The sequence below is a fragment of the Triturus cristatus genome, chromosome 5_1 (assembly GCF_964204655.1).
Source record: "Triturus cristatus chromosome 5_1, aTriCri1.1, whole genome shotgun sequence".
Taxonomy (NCBI): Eukaryota; Metazoa; Chordata; class Amphibia; order Caudata; family Salamandridae; genus Triturus; species Triturus cristatus.
The window spans coordinates 159,239,409-159,258,648 of record NC_140587.1 but is presented as its reverse complement, the minus strand read 5'-3'; the positions used below and the strand labels follow the sequence as shown (position 1 = coordinate 159,258,648).

At 47.1% G+C, this 19,240-nt stretch overlaps 1 protein-coding gene across 1 annotated transcript in view; it reads left to right on the top strand.

The window, feature by feature from the left end:
* The window catches only part of ZC3H3 (zinc finger CCCH-type containing 3), a 1,788,705-nt gene that overhangs the window by 101,386 nt on the left and 1,668,079 nt on the right, over positions 1 to 19,240 (top strand). Inside the window, exon 3 of the mRNA XM_085604688.1 lies at positions 9,578 to 9,765. Coding sequence (XP_085460814.1) covers positions 9,578 to 9,765 — 188 coding nt within the window. The remainder of the gene's footprint in view (positions 1 to 9,577; positions 9,766 to 19,240) is intronic.

The following is a 19,240-nucleotide window of genomic DNA, read 5'->3' as shown; positions in this document are numbered from 1 at the left end:
CCTTGGAAAATTTGTTTAAGTCACCATCGCCCCGTAAACTTGTTACACGTTTATATACACATATGCAAAATACGGCACCCTTGACGCAGCCGAGGGCACTTCAGGTGTGGAACAACGACCTCCAAGAACCGCTTACTGAGGAGCAGTGGTCGTACTGTTGCCGCCAACTTTCCTAGCTCTCTCCGAATTACAAATGATGTCTAATTCACTTTAAGTTCCTTTACCGCTATTACAGAACCCCTACAAGTCTACACCGTATGGGTCTTCTGGATGACGAGAGCTGTTGGCGCTGTCTTTTTAGCCTTGCCGACTTTTTCCATATGGCATGGGACTGCCCGAAGCTGTCGCCATTCTGGGCCACGATTTTCGCACTGATACATCAGATCACTGGCGCACCTGGAACCCCATCTACCCAACTAGGTCTGCTGAGCTATGTAAAAGACACTCCTGTTAAAGTTCATAAATTGCATGCTTTGCTCCTCCTGTTCGCTAAACGACTGGTGGCTGTACACTGGGGTAGAAAAAGGGTGTCTTCCATCAAGGAGTGGGTTAGGGACGTTACAAGTTGGACATTTGGTCTGGGGAGTGGTGGCCTGACTCTCTGAGTACGTTCTCAAGTCCCGTCTCCCATGGTAAAAACTTGGGAGTCTTGGTGGACAATTCCCTTTCTTTGAACATGCAGATTAGCAGGACGGTGGTCACCTGTTTTGGGCTAATCAGGCTTATAAGGAAGATCTTGCAGTTTCTCTCATTTGCCTCACGCAAACAAGTTGTCGTTGTGCTAATATTGTCCAGATATGACTATTGTAATGCCCTTTATTTGGGCATTAACAAGGGACAGTTGCGGTGCCTGCAGCTGGTGCAGAATGCCGCTGCCAGGCTGGTGATGGACTTGCCTAAACACCACTTAGTCTCGGCTTCTCTTCTTTCTTTGCACGGGCTTCCTATGGATCGCAGAATTATGTTCAAAACCCTTTGCCTCACTCACAGTGCTTACTATGGCCTGGGTCCTGATGGCATTAAAGCTTTACTTCGACACTATGCTCCCATTAGGAATCTCAGGTCAGCAAGCAAACATCTCCTTACCATTCCCAGGTTTAAAAGGGTGAGATGGGTCGAGAGGGCCTTTTCAATTGCCGCAGCCAAATTGTGGAATTCCCTCCCTGAGGAAATTTCGGGACAACAATCACACACTCTTTTTCAAAAGGTTTTAAAGACTTGGCTGTTCCCTTTGATGCTTGTCTGAGTGTGTCTTCTCCTGCTTGCATATTGTTCTGCTGTTAGCGCCTTGCCGCCCTTGGGCTAAGTTAGCGCTCTATACATTTTATATTCATTCATTCATTCACATATGGGCATTCACAGCTAACTACCTTTTGGGAACTGATGCCTCCCACATCACGTCCCCGTGACATTTAGGAAACCTTCCTTAATTGGGCCCGGGAGAGACAGGCTGCTGAAGAGAACACACAGGCTGCCTAGGGATGGGGTGGCTGAATGGTTGGGGGGGGGATGGGATTCTCCCCCCTTTGTTCACGATTTCATTGTCGGTCAGATGGCATCGGTCTCTTTACTAGACCACATGTTCTCTTGGACATCACAGACCCCGCTCTCAGTTGGTATCATTACTGGTTGCTCGTATTTAATCCTATGTTTCCATTTACATGCTGCTACTGTACTATGCAAATTCTTTTTTATCTAGTGGGGGTGGAGTGGGTTGTGGGCAAAATTTAATTTGTACATGTTTAATGATGCTAATATTGCTTTGATTTTGCAAGACGTGACTACTGGCTGTTTGTAACTGATGTTACTGTTTCTATTTTGAAAATGACAATAAAAAGAAATAAAAAAAGTGTAGTGATTTAGATAGATATAGTGAACCTATATTTTAAGTAAGTGGTGCAAGCAACAGCTTACACAGTCTGCTGTAGCAGGCTGGTCATGTTAATTTGGATGGCCTCTCAGGGTGGCTCAATACATGCTTCAGCCCAGGGGAGGCCTCTGGGGTACCTATGCCCTGGGTACATGGTGTACCATATACTAGGGACAGATAGGGGTACCCCAGTATCTAATCTGGAGTTTACCTAAAGTACATACATGCAATTTAAGGGAGAAAGCAGATAGACTGGGGTCCTGGATAGCAGGATCCCAGTCAGATTAGGCCAAAAACAGTGATACTTCAGGAAAAAGTGGGGGTAACCATAAGAAGCAGATCCTACTTTCCTACACTCTTGATCAGCTAGTCTTCTAGGTAAGGGAAGATGCAAGTCCCTCTCTCTCTGCCTTGGCAGCTACCACTGCTAGGCAAATGGTGAAAACCCTACGGGCTGCGGTAACTCCAAAGGGCAACACTTTGAACTGGTATTGCTGGCCACTTACCATGAAGCGTAGGTAGCGTTGATGAGATGTATAGATGGGGATGTTAAAGTACGCATCCTTCAGGTGTAGTTTGGCCGTAAAGTCGCATTACTGCAGCAGGGTCAATGACATCCATTAAGGTGACCACATGGAAATGTTTTAGAGGACTTGTTTGTTGAGAGGAAAGAAATTGTGGACTGGTCAGAGGAAGTCATCCTTCTTAAGGATGAGATGTACAGGGACTTGATGTCTTTGCCCCAGTGCTACGGGGTGGATGGGGCACTGACTCTGCTGCCCCTTCTATAAAGATCTCCTTGACCTTCCCTGCAGTAGGTGTTCTAGGTTGAGAGAGATTGTGCGTGTGGGCAGCGGTGGCTGGCAATATAAAAATATAAGGGGGTGCCTTGCACCCAACTCACCTGCCCGGTGCAGCAATCCCAGCGATGGTGGTGTTACTGACGTAACGTCGAAGAGCAGAAAAGGGAGGACTTACCTTCCTGCCCAGTGGAATGCGACTCCTGACCAATCCTGGAGCTGCTCTCAGGGGGGCAGATAAACTTGTGGCTTGTGATGTTGCGCTTACGGGTGATGGAAACCACCTGGAGGTCCGAGGGGACATGGCCTCTCATGGATAGAGGATCAGATGGTGCAGGTGTAAAGTTTTTTTTTAATCCTGGGTTTTCTCACTGAGGTTTACAGATTGCATGAACATTTTTGGGCCACATTTGACCATACTATTTAGCATAGGGAGAAATTGGAGAGAGCATTCACTTTAAGAGTCAGTGTAAGATTCCGGTGACCCCTGTGGGGAAGTTGCAGAAGATGAGGGAGGAGGAGGTGGGGAAGGTAATGGATGAGGAGAGGGGGGTTAAGCACTGATAGCCTTGTCTTTTGTCTTATTGGCAGGCGCAAGCTCTAGAGGAGCGTCCAGATGTGAAGTTTCTTCAAAGAGTCTTCTTTTAAGGCAGTCTTATTGGAAGTGACAGAGATCTTGCCAGCTAATGTGCCGCTAACCGTCCTCAACCTCCTGTTGGCGATTCTTGAGGATTGGCCTCTTGTCTGAGTGAGCCGTGTATGGTCTTTGAGCGGACGCTGATGTGGACGTGACGGAGCTTTCAGCTTCGACATCTTGGCTCAAATGTCTGCATTCAGACTTAATGCCGATGGGGGAAGCGGCTTGTGGATAGATTTGGTTTCGGCTTTCATGCCTTGCCTCGTGCAGACTTGAGTCTAAGGGCAGCGGCAGACCTCGAGGCTGCAGAGGTTTGGACATGAGGCTAGATGCCCCACCCCTGTGGAGGCAGTGCTTGGCCTCAACATGCAAATGCTTGTGTGTTTTGGAAGTCTGAATGATGCTGTATTCACGCTTTTCGGCAGGGACTTGGTGAGAGTTCTGGTGTCGACTGTGGTAGATGAGGTGTCCTCGAGGGTCTTTTCTTCCTCTTCCAGCCCAAGGGAATTGGAGCCAATAATCTCTGAGCTGGGCTCATAAGCCGGAAAGCTCATTTGATTCCTCCTCACTGATTTTTTTTTTATTGAAACATTTTTTATTAGTTTTCAAAGCAACAACAACTGTACATTACAGCATTAGCTCCCATGTACCATAAAAGTAGCCCCCCTCCCACTCCCAACTCGTCCCCCCCTCCCCCCCTGTGTCAGTGTGCCCCTGTCCCCCATTTCACCCTTGATGTGCCCCCCGACCCTGGAGTTCAATTGCAGTTGCTCACCTCCTCTCTATGTAAGCAAATCGTCCCTCGTGTCCAGGCCTCCGGTATGTGTCTGGGGGCCGCCCCCATCCCCTTCCCAACTCAATCTTCAGTTCCCCTCGCCTCTTGCCGACCTGATGCGCTCCCTTCTTCCTCTACCTCAGACATCAGCCCCTGGAGCTCCACTACTAACGCTTCCCATGCCCTTGCCGTCGCTAACGCTTTCTCATCGTCACCCCTCAGAGCCACCTGCACCCGGAGTGTACCCTCTGCTCCCGCCCATCTCACTAGCGCTGCCCTCCACCGCACATAGCTAGGCCCCCCCCTGGACTTCCAGTGCAGGGTCAATTCTCTCTTGGCTAAGATTAGCCCCAGGTCGTAGAACTTGCTAGTGACCTTCGTGCGGCGGGTGTGGGGAAACCATAGTAACAAGCATGTCCCCATCTCCGGAGTGAGAGAGCGGTCTGTCACCTGATTCAGGCAATCTACTACCTCAGCCCAATAATCACCTAACTGTGGACAGGCCCAAAACATGTGGCGAAAATCTACCCCTTCTCCCCCACATCGAGGGCACTGAAAATGCGCTCCACCAAAATATTGCTGGATCTTGGCCGGCGTCAAATACGCCCTATGTAATGTAAAAAACTGAACGAGCTGGAATCGTGCATTCCGAGTCCCCTTCCAGGCCCTCCGCACTAGCGTAGACCATGTGGTTTCCGGAATCGTTTTCCCGAGGTCCCTTTCCCACTTTTCTCGCAGGGCGGCTAGAGGTTGCAAACCCTCCGTTGATAATCTGCGGTATAGGCATGTGATGGCTTTGGCCGTCCCTGCTGCCATTACAACATACTGACAACCCGCCGCGGTCGGGGGTTCTGACAGCCCCATGTTCCAATGCTTCTGAATGCTCGCCACCAAAGCCGCATGGAGCAGAAAATCCCCCTGCGGGAGCCCATAAGCGTCCAGCAATTCCTGGAAAGACAATAACGCACCGTCCCGGTAAAGGTTCCCTACCATCTGTACCCCCAGCTCCTCCCAAATCGCTAGCCCCGACCAATCTCCCCCATGTGGGAGCGCCGTACACATCCCAAGAGGGATTTCCGGAGCGTATGGGCGGACTATAGCTGCCCGTCTCTGGCACCTATTCCAGCACTGCCGGAGGGTGCGTTCCTCCAGGGTCAGCTGGGTTAAATCCAGTCGCTGCTGGAGAACAATGAAGGCCAGCACATGCCGTGGGATCAACCTGTCTCGTGGGCCCTCAGGGCCTCGATACTCCCGGGCCACCGCCTGTGTGAGCCACTGGAGCTGCGCCGCCAGATAGTACCATTCAAAGTCAGGGGCTGCCAAGCCCCCCTCCGCTCGTGGCCTCCTCAACGTGGCCAGCGCCACCCGTCGCCGTCCCGACCCCCAAATGAACCCCGTCGAAAGAGCCCGTAAGCGCGCAAAATATGACGCCGGGATCCATATAGAGAGTGTACGGAAAAAGTAAAGAAGGCGCGGCAGCGCTACCATTTTCGGCAACGCTACCCTCCCGGCACACGAGAGCGGGAGTGTACTCCAAAATCCCATACTACCCTGTAGTCCCCGAAGCGCCCTGCCGACATTCCCCTCCAACAAATCTGCCTGGGTATGATAAATGTTAACCCCCAGGTAGCGCAAGCAGCTGCCCTCCCATCGAATATGTCCCGCCGTCCGCGGTGCCCCGCCGCCCCGCGACAATGGGAACAGACACGTCTTACCCCAATTGACCCTCAGGCCGGACATGCGGCCGAACTCCTGCAACAGCGCGGTCGCGCCCCGTAACGCATCACGCGCGTCGCTCAGAAACAACAGCAGGTCGTCCACATAGAGGGAGATGTAGTGGTCGTCCCCCCTCAGGGAGACTCCGGAATAAGCACCCCCCTGTCGGGCGTGAGCGGCCAGCGGTTCAACTGCCAGCGCAAACAGCAAGGGGGACAGGGAACAGCCCTGCCTCGTTCCCCTCCGCACACGATAGGAAGCCGAGATAGTAGTTCCCGTTTTCACCCGGGCCGTGGCCCCGCTGTACAACAAGGTGGTCCAACGGACAAAGTCCTCCCCTAAACCGAATGCCCGTAACACTTGATACAAATACGGCCACTCCACACTATCGAAGGCCTTTTCTAGGTCGACCGACAGTGTGCAGGCCTCCGGGTAGTCGTCCCGGTCCAGCTCCATCACTCGCAGCAACCGTCGAATGGAGGTGGCTGTGCTGCGCCGAGGAATAAAGCCCGCCTGATCTGGGTGGATCAAGGCGGTCATGTGGGTCAAAAGGCGTGACGCCAAGATTCTACTCAGGATCTTGTAGTCCACCGTTAGCATAGAAAGCGGGCGGTAGGCTGTGCGTGCACCCGCCTCGCCACCGGGTTTCAGCAAGGGTACCACGATCGCCTCCCGAGCAGAGGCGGGCAACTGTCCCAACTCCCATGCCTCGCTATACAGGGTCTGCAACTGTTGCACCAACAGCTCCGAGTATGTCGCATAAAACTCAACAGGCAAGCCATCTGCCCCCGGGGTCTTACGGCGAGCCATATGTTTAATCGCCATTCAGATTTCGCTCAGCGAAATCGGGCCCCCAAGGTCCTTTCCAGCGTCCGAGTCCAGTCGAGGTAGGCGGGCTGCCAACAGAAAATCAGCAAGGCCCTCGGGTTCCTGCGCCATAGTACTGTCATATAACCCAGCATAATAGCTGGCGAACCGCATATTGATCCCCACCTGGGAATAAACCGGGACCCTCCCCTCCTCCACTAGTAGGAGTATAGGGTCACCGTGCGCCGCCGGGTTCGCCAACCATGCCAGAAGGGAACCCACCTTATCCCTTTCCGCATGCGCTCGGACCATATAGGCTCTATGATCGTGACAACGAAGCTGCTCCATGGAGACCGCCACGCGTTCTCGCGCTTCCACCACCCCAGTCGCCTCGCCGTCCCCGTCTTGAAACTCCCGCTCCGCTTCCCGCAGCCGAGTCTCCGCTCCGTCCACCTCTTTTACAAGGCCCTCCGTACCCCGGTAGTGGAGGATATGCAAGCCCCCCGGACGACCGCCTTAAACGCATCCCATTCCGCCGCTCGGGTCGTTGCCGTCCCTGCATTCTGCTCGAAATACTGCGTTATACAATCGCTAATCTCCGCCTTGAACATCAGGTCCTCAAGCAGCAAGGTGTTAAGGCGCCACGTAGGGATCGCCTGCCGCTGCCTAGACCATCGCAGCATCCCCACGCACGGGTTATGGTCCGATATAGTCCTGGCTAAATATTCACTATGTGGCATCATAGGTTGAACATCCGGTGAGCACAATATGCTTTCCAATCGAACGTGCAGCTCATGAGGAGCCGAATAGAAGGAGTAGTCTCTGTCATGCGGGTGATGGGTACGCCACGTGTCCACCAAGCCCCAAGTATCTTGCCAGACCCGCCTACCTTTGGCCACTCGGTAAACCACCGACTGTGCAAGGGGCGGGTGAGACCTGTCCAACTCTACATCCAACACTGAGTTGAAATCCCCTCCCAATATCACCGCCCCCGTCAAATACTCTGCCAGTTGACCCGATAGTCTGGAAAAGAAAGCGGCCTGGTCAACATTGGGGGCATACACACTACACAACGCTATATCCCTACCATCTAGCCGCCCCTGCACCGCCACAAACCTGCCCTCCGGATCCACTAATGACCTGAGGTGCTGAAAAGGGACCCCCGCCCTCACCCAGATCAGGGCACCCCGTGCAAACTTCGAGAATGTCGTGTAATACAGTTGGCCCCTCCAACGTCTACGCAGCGCTTCCCCCTCTTCTTTGTTCAAATGGGTTTCCTGAAGAAATGCTACCTGCACCCCTCTCCGCACTAGGTACGCATCAGGTGAGCCCTCTCACATTCCAAGTCATAAATCGCAGTTCAGGGGGGTTCCCCATTCCAACGTTGAACCAACCGCCCATGACGGGGATTCCTCCTCACTGATGTCATGCTGACCTGCTTTGCCCAAAGGTGTCAGGCATCTCGGACAATGAGCAGAACATTTTGTTGTGGGCCTAGCACCTGTCTTTAGGCTGCCTAAGGGTGTTCTTGCAACACAACAAGATGATGGACAGAGTGCTGAAACTTATCAAACACTCACACCGGGTCACAGATCTTGGTTAAATCCATTGTTGTTTGCTCACCATGCCACCCCAGTTTGGACTCAGCCATATGCAAATCAGCCTTGACCCTGCTCCCCATGGGAACAGTCCAGCCCGAATTGCCAGGCCAGGTCCTTTGTGGACCAGAAACAAGCATCCTGGGAACGGGTTCGTTGTATCACCCCTCATCAGCAAGATGGATTTAATCCAGCTCTGTGACTGGGGGTGAGTGTTTGACAATGTTCAGCATTTCATCAATCACCTTTTTGTGTTGCTAAGGCTTTTCTTGCTCCTGAAGGTGAAACAGGAGTCGCAGTGGGTGTCGTCTTAATCTGGGGCGAGGCACAGCTTCCAGGTACTGTGGGGGTAGGCCCTGGGGTATTTAGAGTGGCACTGGAGGCCTTCTCTTCAAGGTTATCTGATCCGTCATCCTCTACACCTCTTTGAGTCAGTAAGGTGCAGGGCCCCAGAGAACAGGGCTCCCCGAGAACCAGGAGGCCCAGTCTTCAGACTATTTAGGGAGTGGGTTGAGTGAGAAGAGGAAACAGAATTATTGTTTAAAGCAAAACTTTTCTTGGCGACGGGAAAGCAAGCAATGGTCCTTGGTCACAGAGTTCAGTGTCTAACACGTCAAGACCGGAAGCAACGTCTATACATGTCTGTACCCAATGGCGAATCCAACAATGGAAATGGTGCCCATGTACTTTTACTACTAGAGGAGCACACGTTTTCATATTTTGTCACCATGATGTCTGGGCTATTTTATCCTGTAATTATGTGACTGGTACTGGTGATATAGAGATTTTTCTAAAAGGACCTGTCTGCTTCATGTCTAAGCACAGTCCTCCAGACAAGTCAGGTTTCTGTCAGAACTCTGTCATGCCTTAATGATGCAACTGATATCAGGGTTATTATAGATAATCTTCACTCCCTGCCATTGCCATTTCATTCTGATATGGTGAGGCTCATACAGATAGTTATCTAGAGAGTCTTCAAGCCAGAGCATGTCTGGTCCTTGCACATACTAAGTCCACCAATAATGGTGTAAAAAGTAGTGGTGATGTTATAGAGATGCATAAAGTGTGTGCATACCTGAGCTGCGTCGTCCTGTAATGGTGTGATTGGTATAGGTGGTATTAAGAGCATCTTAAATCATGCGAACATTGGTTCCTTTCTCAGTAAATGCAGACATACTAGTTATATTGCAGAGATTGTTCACGTGGGGCATGTGTGGGTCCTGTCTGATTTATTTACAAAACCATTATGTGCTCTTACGCCAAAAGTACGATTATATCTAAGTAAGTGTTGAATCCTCTCTCTATTATGAGCCCTTCAGAAGTGTTGGGTAGAAGGGTTGTTTGTAGTCATTGTACTATTTTGTCTCCATGCAGCTCCCCGACAGATAAAAAAAGCAACTCCCTGCCACAGGATAGCATAAAAAGTCGCTACTATCTCAGAAGGAGAACGCCTCCAAAGATGCAGACAGTGAAGAAAATCTCTCCGAAGGGCCTGGTCCAAATCAGTAGGCACAGACTGCGTCGCTTGCCTGTCTTGAAGCAGCAGTCGCTTACAAGAGAAGGTAGGAGGACATCCTTTTGCTTCCCACCTTGCATTGTCTCACAAAATGTTGTAGAGAATCAGCTCTTATAATATGTACAACTCTTGGGGACGACCCTGGCACGTTTTCACTTTTTTAACTTAAGACATTTGAAGAGGTGGTTCTGTTGCTATCCTGAGGCATAAATGTGTATACAAAGACACCTCCCCTGGCACTACTTTAGGTGGCTCTCCCACCATCACAGCTCCAGTACGGGGAAATTTTGAGGCATGCGTAAGTTAATACATGGTCACTTATCAAAGTTTTCTAGCAGCATCGGATGTTAGTCTGTATTTTTGGCTTTTTTGTTAATCTTATAAAAATATCTCAACTATAAGCTACATTCTCAGTGTAACAATTTTCAATTAGTACTTTTTCTTCATTCGCTTTCCTTTTCTACTGATGTTTTCAATGGCTTTGGAGTAATAAAATTAAATTCTTTCACATCTAACTTTGGCCTTTAAATAAGAAGTTGTTCTATTTGGACATAGGAAATGGCTCAAGGCCTGATTTAATGTTGAGTGATAACTGAAAAGTCTCTGATTTCTAGGGTAAGTGCTAAATCCGGAGGAGGAACCGCTGATGGAATTTTCTCCACCACCCGTGGCATCTATTTGGGAGGTGCGGGTAGATGGGGCCCCTGCCACAGCTTTGTTTGTCCTGTCCCTTCCTTGGGCCCCCCACCACAGCTGTTGAATGTAGCCCGTCTGTGACAACAGGAAAATAAGAATATACACCATCGCATACATTAATGTCTAAATACCTTTCACTGCAAAAGCATATACATCTATATCTTCACACATGCACACTCTCTACAAGAGCCCTTTGTGGGTATCCATAACAGTTTTATCTGTGGGCCATTTTATGATCCCACCTTAAAGATCATTTCTAGAGATGACACTGTCCACCACACTATTTATTTGATGGATCAAATTCCATCTGTGGATTCCTTCAGAGATGTGATCATTTTTCATTACTCCCAGACTTGCATACGTTACACTTTCATGTGGCAAGTTATTGAATACTACAACACTCAGAGAGCTAGTAGGAAGAACAACTAGAGGGAAGAACCAATAGTCTTGACACTAAATGTCTTGCAGCTCGACTGTGGAAAGGCTCAATTGTAGATCACCCCCTTTGTTGTTGTGGTTTCCTTTCCCTTAAGAAGTAAAATGTGCCATTTGACATCTCCTCCCGAATGGAATTGTACATTCTAGAGGCAAGTATTTGATTCAAAGGATACCCAAGACTGAGAATCAATCTCTGGCTTGAATGTAGTGTAATGCTTGACGTCAGCAGTGTAGTAAGGAAAACCCTTATCCATTAATCTGATCAGAAGTATTGATCGAAACTCAATGATTACAAAAAACTATCTTGATGAGTGACAAATATCTAACAAAATTATGGAACTACACTGTTATTCTAGTTTGTTCAAATGGTATACTGATGGCTTCCTTTGAGTTTTACTTTTCCATCTAGAGTATTTGTGCAAATTTGGAGACAGTGGAAACAAATACTCTTATTATGAAATGTATTGAGTCACAAAAGGAACCCTAGATTCTTAAGTTTCAGTTCATACCTCATTGCATTGCTTGTATCTATTGTGTTTCTTGATCAGTCGAAGTGTTTCACTCTGGCATGTATGCGTGTGTGCTTCATTGAGGCTCTGTAAAGTAAAACCGTACACTCCCCAAAACAATCTAGTTTAATTCCAGAGAATTTTTGGGGAATTTGGCAGTAAAGATTCCCACAGAGAAACACATTGGTCACTGTGGTACATCAAATCCAATTTGGAAATGGAGTATTCCCTAAAACATATAACGTTAAAGCAATTAAAGTAGTTGTCAAATTATATGATGGAGCTATGAAGAGGGTGCAATGCAAATACTTAAATATCCTAAAAGTGTAGCTGTACTGTCAAAAGGGCTGGAGACTTTTACAGTGCAATTATTGTAAGGTTCTTTCTAAAGTAAATGTCATGGCGAGCTGTCCATGCATGTTACAAATTAATGATTGCTATGAACTGGCTTAAGTATTTATGGTTCAAGGAGGAAAATAGTTATTTTATCAGAAGCATGTATGATTTTTATTTAAGCTGTAATGGTCACACTCAGTAGAGTAGAGTACAAGATAGCAGTTATGTGGAGCTTGGTTTCACCGTATTATCCTTGTATCCATGTGTTGAAATGCAATGGAACAGTGCAAACCCTGGCAATACTTTCCCTGTTAAATAATTTGTGTTTATAGAGATAGTAGTGTGACTAAGCGTTTCTCAGCACTCTCTGTGTGGAAGTCAGGGTGCGTATTTAGGAAATGAATGGTCATGTACAGTAGAGAATTGTGAATCCAAAAGTGAAGAAATTATCTGCATTCTTGCAATAAGTAACAAAATGTGTTCATCACAAAGGAGTAAAAATTAAAAATAAGAGTGAGGACATAGAAGGGTTCCTCGCCATGCATTCTCCAGCAGTCCATGTATGGTGGAAATACCAAACCTTTTTACCCAGGATATGTCAAAGAAGATAATAATGCGTAAAGTGCAGTGTAACAGGTGTCACCAGGGCCTGTCTAGCAGTCTCTGTAGCACATCTGGCCGAGGCTAGTGGCCCGGTGGGTGGACTCCGGACATCATATTACGAGTGTGTGTGTCCGGCAGGTTGCGGACAGACTGAAACCGGTTTGGGGTTGCTTGTGTTCCCTTTTAGAGGGAATGTGGCAGCGCGGTTGTGGTTAGACTGTTTCTCTTGGAGCAGTGCCGAGACTACTTTGCATATGGTTGCTCTGAAGTGGAGCAGTGCTGAAACAAATGACGGACAGGAATGCGGCCTGCACGAGTGCGACTGGCTAAGAATTTTACATGCATTTCACAAAACCGTTTTTAGGTCTCGCCTGACCCAGCACATGCGCTGGTCTGGCGAGACATTTTGTGAGGGCTCCAAAAAGTGCTACCAGGCCAGCCTAGAGCTACAGTGCATGTGCGCGGGCGCGTGGGCATCGCGCTTTACCGCGATTACTTTCACGGCCCCACGGCCGCTTTGATGTTTGATCGCGATCACGATCACTTTCGCGGCCCCACGGCCGCTTTGATGTTCTCCGTGTGGCTTCAATAGATTGCAGCAGGTAAAACAAGTATTGGCATAGCCAAGAGGTGTCGCTTTTGGGACCTTATAAGTGTTTAGTTATGCAACTGTTGCATGGCTAAACACTTATAAGGTCCCAAAGGCGAGACCTATTGGCTATGCCAATGCTTGTTTGTTTTGTATGGGGAACTTCCAGCTTCATAAATCTCACTATTTAAAGTCAAAAACCATTCAAAGGCAAGTAGTATATGAAATGACATCTTTATTATAAAAAATATCAGCACTTTGAACTTTGTGGTGGACAGCATTTTAAAGTAAAAAGAAGCATTCCGTTTATTTGGGCATTGAATTTACATGTTAAAGTAGAGTATGTACACAGGGGGCTACAGTTTAGAACGGGCCTGCTCTTAATATCGCTCCATGCGGATGATATCATTCTGTATGTCCGACAGCCCCAAGAGAATCTTGCTCCGCTGGTGAGAGAAATTATACGCTTTGGAGGATTCTCTGGTTTGGGCGTCAATTGGAGCAAATCGGAAATTCTTCCGTTAACCCCGTGCACCGTTAAGTCCGATTGTGGGTTCCCTCTGACGTGGTGTGACACGCCAGTCAAGTATTTGGGAATACACGTCCATAGGGAAGCTGAACAGATTGTCTGCCTAATTACTGCTCGGCGCTGAACACTTTGAGGCGCAGGTGGAATGCTGGTTGAGACTTCCTCTTGCGCTAGCTGGTTGCGCCGCCATCATCAAAATGGTGGTATTTCCCTAGTTTTTATATTTGTTTCACAACATTCCTGTTCCACTCCCTAACAGATTTGTTTGCACGCTCCGTTCACATCTCATTAGATTTGTGTGCTGGGGGTAGAGCCAGGGTCAGTTGGGACACGTTAACCTTACCATACGAGAGGGGTGGACTGGGGGTCCCTAATTTTCAGATGTATTATTTAGTGGCACAGTGTAGTTTTACACACTATTGGTATCATCCTGACTCCCGAATTCCTTATGCACGTCCGGAGACTGACCTGGTGCATCCTGCCCGCTGAAAACAATACTACCAAAAGTGTTCCCTAGAGACTCCTGTGATATCCAGACTGTTTTGACTACTAGCTGGGCTTTGCAGAAATTAGCATGTGTTACTGGAAGTCACATCCTTTATTCTTCTGCGATTCCGAATCCAAATAATGACTGCTTATTACCGAGGAGAGGTTGGTTCAACGTACACTCATCGCATACTCTCTTGAAACAATAGGGGAACTCTTTCCGGGAGGACATGTGTTTTCCAGCACAGAGAAGGAGCGGTTTAGAGGGGCATCTTTCATGGACCAATTTGTGTTTAGTAGGCTCTGTAGAACTCTTCATGCGTACATCACATTAACCCCTCTCGAAACCTGCAAATTTTCCGCCGCTAACACTACTGATCACAAGTAAGGGGGCGATCAACTCCTAGCCAAATGATATAGGGCCAGTATGGCCCTGGTCCCTAGTAGAGACGCGAAGATCCAGGAAGCATGAGAACAGGATCTGGAGCACCCAATACAAGACTCACAATGGGAGTATTGCTGTGCCCAGACCAAAGAGGTCTCACTTAACAATAAGCATAAGCTGATACATTTAAAAATGTTATGGAGAGAAAACATGTCCCCAGCGAAAATTAACAGGATTGACCCCAAACGGCAACACTCTTGTCCCAAGTGTGGTGCACACTTCGCTGATTTTGCCCACGTTACTTGGAATTGTGTAAAAATAGGATGCTATTGGAGGGCCATCTCCACTCTCTTATCTAAGATGATACTACATACTATAGCTCCTGTACCTGTAATGGCTCTGTTGGGGAACGTGCGAGAGATCCCTAAGCCAATACCCAAATTTACTTATTGCACTGCTATTGGCTAAGAGAGAGATAGCAAGGTTACCCCTACCACAAAAGCCTGGCTCAATAGTCTAGTATATTGTAATACAAATAGTGAACTATTCGCCATGACTCAGCCCTTGGCGTCCAGGCCACGGGACATCTGGAGGCTACTTAAGTGTTATTTGCTGGAAGTTGGCTTGTCCCCCCTTTTGCAGCATTCGGCAGGAATAGTGCCTGCCAGGATGGGTTAGACCTCCGAGACTGTCTCTGATGCACGTAAGCACCTCAAAAATACGTGGGCTAATCGCTGATTTAGTAAAGAAATGTGTATGTTACCCCGAATACCAGTGTGCGTTATGTACTTGAACATTTCTCTAAACAATGTACTTTGTAAGGTTGCAATGAGTAATTATTATGCAGTCTTTTTGTTGTATATCACTGTGAAAATGGAAAATAAAGGTTTTTTTTTAGAAAGTGGAGAATGTATTGATTTTTGATATTTTTGTAAGAAGAAACGAGTGATTTTTAGGTGCAGACTGATTGGAAATTCAATATAAAATATATATTAATCGAGGAATCTGAATAGCGAATTATTAGCCTAATAATGAGGCCGCTCATGCTTGCTTTTCAATTTCAGATCAGTGTTTTCAGACAAACCCATTTTTCATCAGGCCATTAACACAAGGACAAAGTGAAGGGAGGGTTGAAGCTGCAGCTATTTCCAGGTAAAGGCAGACCCTGCAGCATTGCATACTATTCCAGAAGGATAACTGATTTAAGAACTCATCCTTCTAGCACAGCCTGGAGGCAGCTGTCCTCGGCATAAGCCTTCGGCAGAATGCTTAGGGCGAACTTTTTTGTAATGACATAATACAACCATTGACAAAGCCAACAGGCCTGCAATTGGTTGCTAGCCTGTTTGCTTTACCAATTTATTTTTTTATGTTTTTGTAAATCCTTATTTAAAGAATACTGCCCCTGGAAGCACTCGAAGGTAATCATCTTTGAATGTGTTTGTAGTAAAATGTTACAAGAACATTCAAATAGGTCCACCCCAGTGTCCAAAGGAATTTGTGTGCAAGACCGACACCTTTGATTGTTTTACAAAAGCAGTCAAAGATTATCACCATTGCATAAACACGTACAGCTTCCATCTTAGCATAGTTTGGAAGCCCACTCACAAAGATGGCGATCACAAGCAATGTACAAACGTAATGCGTTGATGAGAGCCTGCCTCCCACTTGAAAAGTTTTTTTAAGCAAAGTTTTTTTTTTAAATGTAAAATTTAGAAATATCTCTAGGAGACCTGTGGGCATGTAATGGCCCACAGATCTCTGGTACTGACGAGACTACTTTGAGTGGTTAAGGGCATGGAGCTTAAGCTATATCTGAAAGGAGCTGGCCCACTGCCAAATGCTGTATGCTGTGGATGGTGGATGACACTACAGTAAACCAGTAGCTGTAGAGATGAAGAGTTGTAGCTGAAAGCTGCGATCTGTCTTGCCAGCTCAAAAAAGGGGCATTACATGTGCATTCTTATCTTCTGTGTGTGGGAAATGCTTTGGCACAAAATGTTTTTTAAGCTTCTATATTGTTCGCCTAATACCCCTAATGGTTCACAATTCCACTATGTGTAACGGAGAACACGGGGTCAGGTTACTAAGAATTGATTTGCAAAAAGTGGTGGCAACCTGCACACTGACTTTCTGCAAATCCGTTCAGATTTTGTGAACCGTGATACATAGTAATAGGTTGGTTTGCAAAATCCCCATTCGTAGTGGGTTGCAATTTAATCTACCTCATCAGTATTCATGAGGTAAGTTGCAAATTGCGACTCACTCTGAATGTACGCTATCATAGGGATGGTGTTCTGCTGAGGTCAGCAGACTGCCATGTCTGTGATGGCATTTGAGTACTTTGTTTTTAAATGCACCCTGTTTTCCTTAAAAACGTTTGAGGTGGTAGTGGTCCTGTGGACCACTGTCCACTCCAGAACATACTTTTTTTCATCCCCATAGGCACCCCTTCCTCTTTACGAATGTGTTACCACTTTGTTTGAGGAGTCAGTCACCTATCAATGATTTGCGACCAAAATTGTGGTCGCAAGCCATTGATACATAGTATTGCAAATCAGAAGTTGAAAGGGATGCCCTAAACAATCCCTTCCAAATGTTAATTCATAATGCATTTCTTACAGAATCACAACATGGGTTTAGTATATATGTAAAAGCCATTTCATGGCTGCAAATCCTTTGACTTAGCAATTGGGTTTGTACATCTGGCCCTTTATTCTCCAAGGTGTGATCTGGGCTTCACTGGTCCTCACCCCGCCTCTTCACACACCTTCCGGATTAAAAAGAGGAAGCACAGGCTCACACACTGTACTGCTTTGCACTAAAATTGTATAGAGTACAAGTATTTTTTATCTTTAGCTTTATTGCATGGATTTTTGAACAGGAGAAAAGGCCATCTTTGAAGTGTGTGGTACAGTAAAACATAGTTACAAATGACAAGAGGTTCAACAAGGGCAACAGGGAAGTAGAACAAGTAAAAGTAGAACCTCAATCACAGAACGATCAGCTAAAAGACAACAATCAGTACTTGGTACTTGCTCCAGATGAAAGAAGAGGAAGTGAAGCCAGCATTTGTTAGCCAATTAGAATGCATCAAAAAGTGATGATAAAGCCACTGAATGTTAAGCAGTGGGCGGACTGCAAGCCCTATTTTGTATACAGTATCTCTCGCGAGAGCACATGCAACGCATGTGCTGTCGCAGGTAAGACCTACAAATGGCCCGCTTGCACACTGGTAGGCAGTGGAGTGACCTCAAGGTAGGTTTGGAGGAGGAGTGGGTGGACCCAAAGTTTAACATCTAACAATACCTCTGTGTTCTAGATGGTTCACAGTCTTTTCAAAAGATATTCTGGAATGCCAGCATATCTAGCATTTCTATAGACAAGCCAAATGGTTACCAGAGTCTGAGCGACTGTTTTACAAGGCCCCAAGGAGAGCCACTTATTTTGAAAGGGCATGCAGAGAATTCTGTGGCAGGATTTGGAGACTGTAGTCATTTGCTCTTTCATGGACAGATTTCTGTTCACTATGATGCAGACTTTTTGGCAGAGTCTGCCACGAGGACAGGGTCCTAATTCATTGGATCACCATTCATTAGACTTAAAGGCGGTGGCTTTACCGACCAGTATGGTCACTGTCTTCTCCACATTCAGGCAGGTCTCTCTCCTCCATCCAGCAGTGTGGCACGTGCCTTCCGGGAAACTGACTCATAACTCCACATGTTTTCTGCAGTGGATATATTCATCTACGTCTCCATTTCATACTATATCGGAGCCGAATAATGTGATGATGGCAGCTGGTGGGAGGGGCATGTAAACGGGTCAGGCCTAGAAGGAGCATTGAGGAATTCTACAGATTGTTTTGATGGGGTTTGCGGTGAAAGGTGGCAGTCGGACTAATTGAGTTCTGGATGAGTGCGCTATAAGAGCCTGGAACCATTCCAAGGCCTTCAAGGTATACTAATATCAATCAATTGCTTGAGCAGGGCTGTGTGTGTGATACAGTGGCAACCATTGCTGAGAGGTCGAGAAGGATCAGGGTAGCTGGCCTGCTGGATTGGGGACGCGGCTTGCTCCATTCTTTTCACTGGCAGAAGACTTGGGCTACCTGTTGTCACAAACTATTTTTGAGCATGGCTATAAGATAATATTCTATATATGACTTGTACTAAGTGTAAACGTTCACTTTTAAACACAATTTCCTTTTCATCTGCTGTCTATAAATGTCATAACGATAAGCAAACATGGGTATTGTTTATGTTAATAATCATTGATTCTTAACACAAGTAAACATACATAAGTTGGTAGATTTCTGCAGGGTGGTGACTTTGTGTACAGTAAAGCCACGTTGACACTCATCACAAGTAATTGTGAAGAAGGGAAAAGATCTATTTTTTGCTGTACATGGAGGACTGGGAAGTACAGATGTTCGATGGTTGCCTGATGGCAGACGTATGGGCTCTCTGTTGACTTGGAGAGTTGAGAAGCGAATTGGAGAGGTAGGGAAAGGAGTATAGGGGAGGAACTTGAGAATTGTGAAGTTGAATGCATTCGATAGGGGTGGAGCTTGAGAGTTGTGAAGTTGAATGCATTCGATAGGGGAGGAGCTGGCGAGTTGTGAAGTTGAATACATTCGATAGGGGAGGAACTTGAGAGTTGTTAAGTTGAATGCATTCGATAGGGGAGGAGCTTGCGAGTTGTGAAGTTGAATGCATTCGATAGGGGAGGAGCTGGCGAGTTGTGAAGTTGAATGCATTCGATAGGGGAGGAACTTGAGAGTTGTGAAGTTGAATGCATTCGATAGGGGAGGAGCTTGCGAGTTGTGAAGTTGAATGCATTCGATAGGGGAGGAGCTGGCAAGTTGTGAAGTTGAATGCATTCGATAGGGGAGGAACTTGAGAGTTGTGAAGTTGAATGCATTCGATAGGGGAGGAACTTGAGAGTTGTGAA